The 9089-nt window shown below is 51.2% G+C and overlaps 1 protein-coding gene across 1 annotated transcript in view; it reads right to left on the bottom strand.

The window, feature by feature from the left end:
- Nucleotides 1–591: 591 nt before the first annotated feature.
- The window catches only part of LOC135913706 (pre-mRNA splicing regulator USH1G-like), a 125041-nt gene continuing 116543 nt past the window's right edge, over nt 592–9089 (bottom strand). The window contains exons 3-5 of the mRNA XM_070523875.1: nt 7684–7878; nt 6473–6694; nt 592–5023 (exon numbers count right to left, since the gene is read on the bottom strand). Of these exons, the coding sequence (XP_070379976.1) occupies nt 4304–5023; nt 6473–6694; nt 7684–7878 (1137 nt within the window). The 3' untranslated portion in view covers nt 592–4303. The remainder of the gene's footprint in view (nt 5024–6472; nt 6695–7683; nt 7879–9089) is intronic.

Raw genomic sequence — 9089 nt, 5'->3', positions numbered from 1 at the left:
AAGCCTTCCCACCTAGACGACGGCCAGGAGTCCTTGGACCCTAGCGGCGGTTTCGGCCAGTCGGACGGTCTTCAGTTGAATCTCCGGATCGGAGCTCTGAGGGAAGAGTAAAGTCTTTAGAACAATGGGAGACCTTATTACTCAGGTTTCATTGGAGAAAGGCACACACCCAGCGTTACATACCTCAGCATGGCAGCCCGATACCCTACCTATTCGACCATTGACTACTCAAGGTGACGGGAAAAACGGTTAGCCATGGACAAACATACTCTAAACTGGGTGTACTTCCTGAAGTGTCAATCACACTTACAAAGTGACGGCGCGTTTCTTCCCCCGCTTTCCTCGCTTGTGCACGCGATTGAACATACACTTGCAAAGGCGCTGCCGGCAATTGACCCGCCAGAACTACGCTTATCAAGTGCGGCAGTCGCCAAACCCGTGGTCTCCGAATTCTCGCCCTGCGAGCGACATCTCAGAGTCCATGCATCACTCGTGGCGAGGTCTATAATGGCGAGAATGGAGTTCACCCGCCACTGTCCCAGCGACGATTGAACACTGGTATTTCAATCTGTAAGCAATATGGGTCACAAGTTTGGTTCATCCGTTTATTTGGCGATTCAAGCGGTCACATATAGCGATTTCCACACTTATTTAGCTCCATGCCACTCAATGTGGTGCTCTGTGAAAACAAACAAAAAGCACATTCGATACCTCGGAGTACGAAGGTATCAGCCTAGCAAATTCGTCAAGAGAGTTCATCTTGGGAGTCGTAAGGCTTCTTGGGGGGTTTTGGCTCACCGCGATTCAAAACTTATTGATGTCTCAGGTTACGGCTGTTCGGACTTCTGAAATGAGCACGCAACATTGAAGTGTGTGACGTTATCCGCAGCAGTTGCTGAACAATCACCGTTTCCACAGACCAAATTAAAGGCCAACTGCTACAAAACTTTGAACCGTGTAAAACAGCCGTTTCAGATGCTAAAGGTATAAAACAGCCTTCAGTGGAAAACTCTACGATTTAAATACGACAGATTCGTCATGAAAGGCTCACGAAATAGACGTTTCTGATAAAAATCGAAAATAAAGCATTACCGCACGACGGAAATGAAGGAAAACCCGCAAGCTTGGGAACAAGTGCGGCACTTAGGCACGACCTCAGAGATTTAGCAGCGCACTGAAAATCTCGGAGGCCATGCTCTGTAATCTGTGAGCCGATAACTACCAGGCGCCGGCCTTGTCTGCTAATGTGCTATTTAATGGCTATTGAATGGTAGATTTATTCGATTTGCTACAAGAATGAAGGCACTGTGGTCACTGAAGGCCACCGCTAGACCTGCAGCTTTTCCAAGATTGCTTCGAAAGTGCAAGGTGCCACTCGCGTATAACCAATTAAGTTTCGTTTCCCAGCAGTTGGTCCTCTTCAAAGGGACCGACAACCAACTTTTGTGGTGTCGAAGTCTTGCGACGCAACGAAAACCTTACCGGGAGGAGTGCCCATTCCTGCCGTCGTAACGCGGAAAACGCCGCAAGACATTTTTTAAAACAGATTTTCTTGTTTTTCAATCTGCAGTCGCGATCGTGCTCACGAAGTCGCGCGCCATAAAACGTGCTGGAATACAGCGATAGGCGAGTGCGACAGCGATTGTACGCCGGCGTTGGTGGGAAGCGGTAGGACGTGCCAGTATACAGTGCTAGTTGTGGAGTGCTGGCAACCCTTTGCGGCACAATTAGTCGATGCAATTTCGTATCTCACAGGAGGGAGACCGCAGAACTCTTGGCTTCTCACTCGCAAACTCAAGCGCGTAGAAGAACGCTCACGTGTACTGCCATGCAAGGAGGGACGCGTGGATAGCCGCTCCACTCGCTGCCTCGAAGACAGCGCCGCTTTTTTTAGCGTCAACTTTCCTTAGCTCATAATAAGCGTAGAATAAATCGCGAACGTGAGACAATTAAAGACTGCGATTTCAGACAATAAGTGCTGCGGACTAAATAAGAGCCAACTTACGTGCAGTAATCCGATTGCATCCATATCGAAGTACCAAGTTTCACCGCCAGTTGGCGCCACGTGCACAGCTTACGGCGACTATTCCGCGCCAGTTCAAAAGTTTGAATTACTACAACCGATGACAGCATGCATGCATGCATGCTCGATCGATTCTATCACTGTGCATCGATGTCTCTTCGCTTCCACAAGCATCCTACGACACGCTCTGGGCGGTTCGTTGTCGGATTCCCCCTTAATATGAATGTGCAGCACCGTAAGACACATAAAACGACCGATACTTTTTCTCTTTGTCCACAGCCGACGAATTCGATGGTTGACCTGACACAGTTTACTCGGATAGATACAAACGCAGGACTCAAACTCCAGCGCACGTAAAAGACAGTTCACGTGAAGCCCGCAGTGACCAACGACCCTGAAATGCACGAAACTACACAGTCACGTACACTCCTGCTCCCATTGACATTTCAAGCTTGCGCTAATTGCTCGGATTGGCGGAGCAAATTCGTGCCAACTCTTGCTGACGTCGCTGCGTTCTCTTGAGCACTAAATTCATCAAAATGTATGTATGAAAGGACATTAAAGGGAAACACTAAATGAATCCAAATAGCATCTGAATAGAATATGCAAACAAGTGTCCTTAATTACGCGGCCCTATTTAGGCGACACCTGTGCCGTCAAGGATTTTGCAATATCTTATCGCAGAATTTATCTTTATTCACGATATTTTATCTTTGTGTGCAGGAATCGTCCACGAAAGTTGTCAGGCTGAGTTTTTGTTTTTCTTATCCTAGAACGTAATGACTTTTTGGAATGAGTGGAATCTCGTTGATACGATTCCGCATAATACGCTTTCGCGATAATACTTTTATATTTTGCCAGCCAGCGTCCCATAGGAGCAATGTATTCCCATACGGATAATACGATTTTCGGATGATACATTTTATTTCCCGGTTCCCTTAGAGGTCGCATCAACGAGATTCCGCTGCACTGTATTATTATTTTTTAAAAAAAACCTTGGAAGAACGCTGCCAGAATCTATGACGTCACAGAAAGCTTGAGCGGGATGACAAGCCATCTGCTGCAGTTCGACAATCCTCTGTAGTGTCCCTTCGACTGTGTTTAAGCACGTCTTTATGTGACGTGATTTAAACAACACATGTCGAACAAATAGGTCCGTGCCTACATTAACACAGCTCTTACGCGTGCCTTCTTTGCTGACCGGAATCGTGTAAAGGACAGATTATTAGTTTCCTAAAAGGGGGTGGGGGGGGGCAGTCTCTCCGTCGATAGTTGGTGCAATAACGTCTGTGAATGGTGAAAGCTACGCGGACCCCTTCTACAACAGCACTTTGCGGAAGAATAAGGATGCTGAAAAGCTTTCGAGTTCAACATGCTCGCAAAAAATACTCTCGATTAGGTGTGCCGCTGCACCACGTAAGGTTTGCAGGGAAGCCCATCATCCCTGCAGTAAATTACGACGCACCTTATATGCGTGTACATCAATTTTTTTTTCTTGAATCTACAAAACTTACGCGCGCGCATGCTTTGCGGCTCCAGGCGGTATTCTGGAATCACCTTGACTAAGATCTTTCCTCAAGCAGAAGAAAAAGAAAGTTCCCTGAACTTAATAACCGTCTTTTGAGGTACACACACCTCAAATGTCTGGAATTACAAGCGTTATTGAATCCGCGCAGGAGGAAACACTTAGCCCCACGCCTTTCTTTAGAACGCGTGGCATAACTAACACGACAAATCGAAGAGCTGACTGAGATAAAGGAGTTTTCAGTGATAACACTTAATCCTTGAGCGAAATCAGATTTCGCCCCTGTGTCGCATCTCTCACTCAAAAAACAAATGTCTAGCAAGGCTCGCATACCTTGCCATTTGCATGCACATCAGGGGTGATATTTTCAGCTTTCATTACATAAAGTCTCTCTCTCTCTCGTTCTCTACAACGTGGATTCCTGAAAAGCCTGGCACCACCGAGACGCAGCGATGCCGAACTAGGTTCCGCAAACGGAGCAGTTCATGCCAAGCAAACACCTTCGGCAAACCTCGAAACGTTGCGAAGAAGTGGAGAACAAGTTCGTTTCCGATGCACTCGATTACGAGAGTGAGAGAGAGAGATAGGGGAAGAAAAAATTCACTCTGTTCGTTTGCTACAGATCATCGATCGGTGTGGTCGCTCTCGCAATGGCATCACACGACGCCCACAAGCACGCCCACAAGCACGCCCACAAGAAGCGAAATTACTCGCATGCCAAAGACGTGTGTCTCTCAACGCATCTGTCCTCCAGTCTACAGCCTGGAATCGGCCACCTCTCCGGGATCTTCGAAGGCCACCCGTCTCTGCTCCACCGCCCTGAGCAGCTTCTTGCGCGGTCCCAGGGGCACGCCCATGGCCTTGAGGTCCTCCTCGCCGAGCAGCGTCAGCGCGTCCAGGTCCACCTTCTCCCTCGAGAACAGGTCCACGTACTCGGCCAGTCCGTGGGCCGAGAGGAACACCACGATCGCCGGGGTCGCGCCGCCGTCCTCCTCTTCGTCTTCCTCGTCCTCCTCGTGGTAGACGTCCTCGACGTCCTCCCAGGGCAGGACGCTCTGCCGCTGCGCCAGGCTGCCCGCCGAGCCGATGGAGTCGACCACGCTGCCGCAAGGGACGGCGATGCTGCCGGCTTCCTCGTCGTCCATGCGACACGACGGCAGGGACAGCAGGGTGCCCGAGATGGAGTTGCGGAACGCCACGCTGCCGAAGCCCGGCCGCTCGAACATGCTCGAGCCGGTCATGGGCTCGTCCTCGCCCAGGCCGGAGTCCGGGTGCGCGCCCAGGTCCGGCTCGCTGATGGCCCGCGAGAGGTCGCCCGCGGGCGAGCCGGAGTCCAGGAAGTCGGGCAGGCCGGGCCGCGAGGACGGGGCGAGCTCCTCGGCGGAGCCCTTGGGCACGAAGACGACCTCGGCGTCGCGCTGCAGGCCCGTCAGCGAGCGGATCGACTTCTTGCCGTCGCTGTCCAGGGTCCGCACCTGCGACGGGGTTTTTAAATGAGCGGTCGTCTCGAGTCACGCGATTGGTGGAATTAGGAACTGGTGCGCACAAGGAGGCACAAGGATAATCAATAAGCTGCTAACAAGGTTCCAGCAATTTACGTCGCACGTATTGCGCATCGTACTTCCACCTTACGAAGTTTATTCTGTTCACGTCGTGCTTGGAAACCATGCCGCATGTCGTACGAACTGTCGCGCCAACGAAAAGATTCCACCAATGTACGTCACATGTATTACGCATCGGACGTCCACCTTACCACCTTTATTCCAGTAGTATTGTGCTCAGAAATCTTGCGGTCAGTCGTACCGTAAAGACGTCAGACAAGGTTTTCAAAATGTTTCCGAACTGTGTACGTCGCATGTAATACGTGTCGCACGCCCCCCCTCCCTCCCCCCCTCCTTTCTGCGTGTATCATGCATAAGACGTGTGCATACAAACTGTTCAATCCATCGTACGACCGTTCGTACCTACGAAATAAGGTTTCATCGATGTACGACACACGAAATACGCATAGAACCCCATCGTACTCCTCTGCTTACGCATAGCATACGTAGAAACCGTTCGATCTGTCGTATATGAGTCATGCCAACAACACATCCAACGCATAAACGGTGCCAACAATCCCAGCAGCTGTCTTTTTCCGAAGCGTCATCACAGTGAGCGGACAGTGTTGACGCACAAGTGCTGTTTGACACTTATTGCGTGCTCCGCCTCTTGAAATATGATGGGACCTCTCGGAGACCCGCGCCTCGTACGTCGTCTTTCGATACGACTACAGTCATGCGTGCGCCAGATCGGATGCGAAATTGTACAGTGCCGTGTCCTGCCCCGCACGTGCATGTTTCCAACTTCGGAACGGCACAACGTATACGACTGTCGCTATATGATTACCCTTCGCGGCCGTCCAGACTCTCTCTCACTCATGTCATCATCATCATCAGCCTGGTTACGCCCACTGCAGGGCAAAGGCCTCTCCCATACTTCTCCAACAACCCCGGTCATGTACTAATTGTGGCCACGTCGTGCCTGCAAACTTCTTAATCTCATCCGCCCACCTAACTTTCTGCCGCCCCCTGCTACGCTTCCCTTCCCTTGGGATCCAGTCCGTAACCCTTAATGACCATCGGTTATCTTCCCTCCTCATTACGTGTCCTGCCCATGCCCCATTTCTTTTTCTTGATTTCAACTAAGATGTCATTAACTCGCGTTTGTTCCCTCACCCAATCTGCTCTTTTCTTATCCCTTAACGTTACACCTGTCATCCTTCTTTCCATAGCTCGTTGCGTCGTCCTCAATTTGAGTAGAACCCTTTTCGTAAGCCTCCAGGTTTCTGCCCCGTAGGTGGGTACTGGTAAGACACAGCTATTATATACTTCTCACTCGTGTACCACGCCGTGAACAGTGAGCTGCATAGTTTGCACACGTGCCTTGTTGAAGTCCCCGGGGTCGGTGTTCTGCTTGCGCAGGTGCACCTTCTTGGAGACGGCGCCGAGTCCCTTGCGGCTCGACACCGTGGTCGAGGTGCCCGTGCTGACCATGTCCGAGAACTTGGGCGCCCGCGTGGGCTGCAGGGTGCCCCGGCCGTCGCCCACGTGCAGCGGGATCAGAGCGCTGTGCACGCCGTTGTTGGCCTCGACCAGCAGCTCCACCTGCAGGGAGGAGATCGACTGAGTGAATCATTGATGATTGATTGATTGATTTGATTATTGATTGATTGTCACTGATTGATTGATTGATTGATTGATTGATTGATTGATTGATTGATTGATTGATTGATTGAGTCATTCATTGACTGATTGAATGATCGAGTGACCAGCTGGTCGAACAGTTGATCGCTTGACTGCCTGCGCTGCTTCTCTCCAACCTTTTGTCGTTCCGCTCGGCCTACTTTGTTACCTTTACAATCATGCAACTTGCCTATGCGCCATTGGCAAGCACCAGTTAACCACGGCCTCCGAGATTGGCTACGGTTAACTGGCCTCCGAGACCGGAAGGTGGAGGGCGCGCCCCAATCTTGGAGGCCCACTGTTAAACACCACGGCCGTACGCAACTACGTAATGCACCAACAAAGCCCAAATCTTAGGGTACGTTCGATTCGCCTGCACCACTTGAACCAGTTCACGAGGTGCTGCACCCTGCCATTCGTTTCAGCGGTGCAGCAATGGCACCCGCAGAACCCTGACGTTCGTTTCAAAAGGTGCAGGAAAGGTGCAAGGCTGGTTCATGATTTTGCTGCACCCGCTCCACTGTCGGTGCCGACTTGGTGCAGGCATACAGGTGCGAAGCAGCGACGCAGCAGACGACGCAGCACACGGGCGCGAGCATCGTAAAAAGACCGCTTACACACGTGTGATGTGTCTACGCAACTGTAGTGTGTATTTACGCCCCAGAAACCGATCATACCTGCAGTTCAGGACCTCTCAAACTTACGCACTCCATGCACATTAGTCTGACATAGCATAACGTCTACACCGCGTCTGCACCTTTGCATTCGTTTCGAGTGTTTCGCTGGGCCTGCACCTCCGAAATCAAGCTGCACAGTTTCTGAACTTCTCGTGAACCGCCGTGAACTGGTTCACAGTAGTGCAGGCGAATCGAACAGACCCTTAATACTCGCCGCACGCAACGCCGGCTCACCTGCGCCATGCGCTTGCGCTGCTTCTCGAGCATCTTGTCGTCGCGCTCGGCCTTCTTGGCCGCCTTTCGGGTGAGCTTCTGGTAGCCCTTGCGCCTCTTGTCGGCGTCTCGTAGCGCCTTCTCCTTGAGCCGCTGCACCAACTTCTTGTTGAGGGCGCTCTGCTTGGACACCGCCTGGTCCAGGAACCGCAGCACCTGCACCGCGGGCCGAGGCTCAGTTATACAGATGTCGCCCACGCGGCCATAGGTGGCGCCCACGTAGCACCCGTCATAGAAAGCCCACACGTGTTGTCCTTGCGCGTAGGCTCCGTGACCTCTCAGCAACGGCTCCCTCGATCTAACGGAAACGAATCTCGGAGGATCTGCTTCACCGAACTGCTGGCTCCGGAAGCAACTTCAGGAGCCGGAAATAAGTCACGATCACCATCTCGTTAACGTAATGTTCAAACCATGGTGGTCGCGATGTGCTTTAGCTGTTGCTTTCAGGCGCATGCGGCCGGCAAAAGCACGCAGCCTTCGACAATGACGTGCGTGGCCTTCCGTTATACGGTGGGAGCCGTCACTGGACCGATTGGGAGCGTAAATTTGTGCGGTGTACCTATTGAGACATTGCTGCATTACAAACACGGTGACCTTTATAAAGGTGTAGAGTGCAGAGTCCTATCCTGTCCGTAGAGCATCACAGTTTACAGGAATGCAGGTTTACGGAACGCAGGTGTGCGTAACCGAAGACATGCGGTGACGCATACCTGACCCGTAATTATTCTGACTGACCGACAATTTGTGTTTAACCTATTCTACACAGACTATCCTACACAAGAATAGTCGCGCATCCTGAGTTTCTTTCCTTTGTTTAACGCTGACCGTCCGGTACTTCCAGGTGACGAACGGTGTGCGCGTTATCAGTGTGACATAGTCTTCTTGGCCGGAAATAAGCAACCAGCGGAACTTTCTAGAAAGGAAACGAAAGCAAGACATGCGCTCTTCAAAGCGCTACAGAAATTGTGAGAATTGTGTACCAATGCGTAAGCATTCTTTCGTTCGGCTGTTACTTCGCTTTTGCTTACTATGCTTTTCCTAGCTTATGCATGTCTACCCATCGCTTTTTCCTGCGCCAAAAAAAATTAAATCCGTGTACTTAGCGGTGTGGAGATGATTTGCCGGGAAGCTGCAAAGCTGCTTGGCCCCTTCAAAGCGATCGTCAAAAGTTGAACAATGACTTTACGCGTCTCGGCAGCCCACCGTTGTCAGAGGACGTTATTTCAGGCCCTTGGCCAGACGCTCAATCGAGTTTCAAGGCCATCCAGGCGTTACTGAACTTTTTAAAAAGTACGGGCCTGGACTGTAGGCTTTGAGCATGCCAAATTGCTTGCCATATGTATTACATCCTCCTTCTCTCGTCATCG

Source organism: Dermacentor albipictus, chromosome 8 (genome assembly GCF_038994185.2).
Source record: "Dermacentor albipictus isolate Rhodes 1998 colony chromosome 8, USDA_Dalb.pri_finalv2, whole genome shotgun sequence".
Taxonomy (NCBI): Eukaryota; Metazoa; Arthropoda; class Arachnida; order Ixodida; family Ixodidae; genus Dermacentor; species Dermacentor albipictus.
This window is presented reverse-complemented; position numbering and strand designations above follow the sequence as displayed.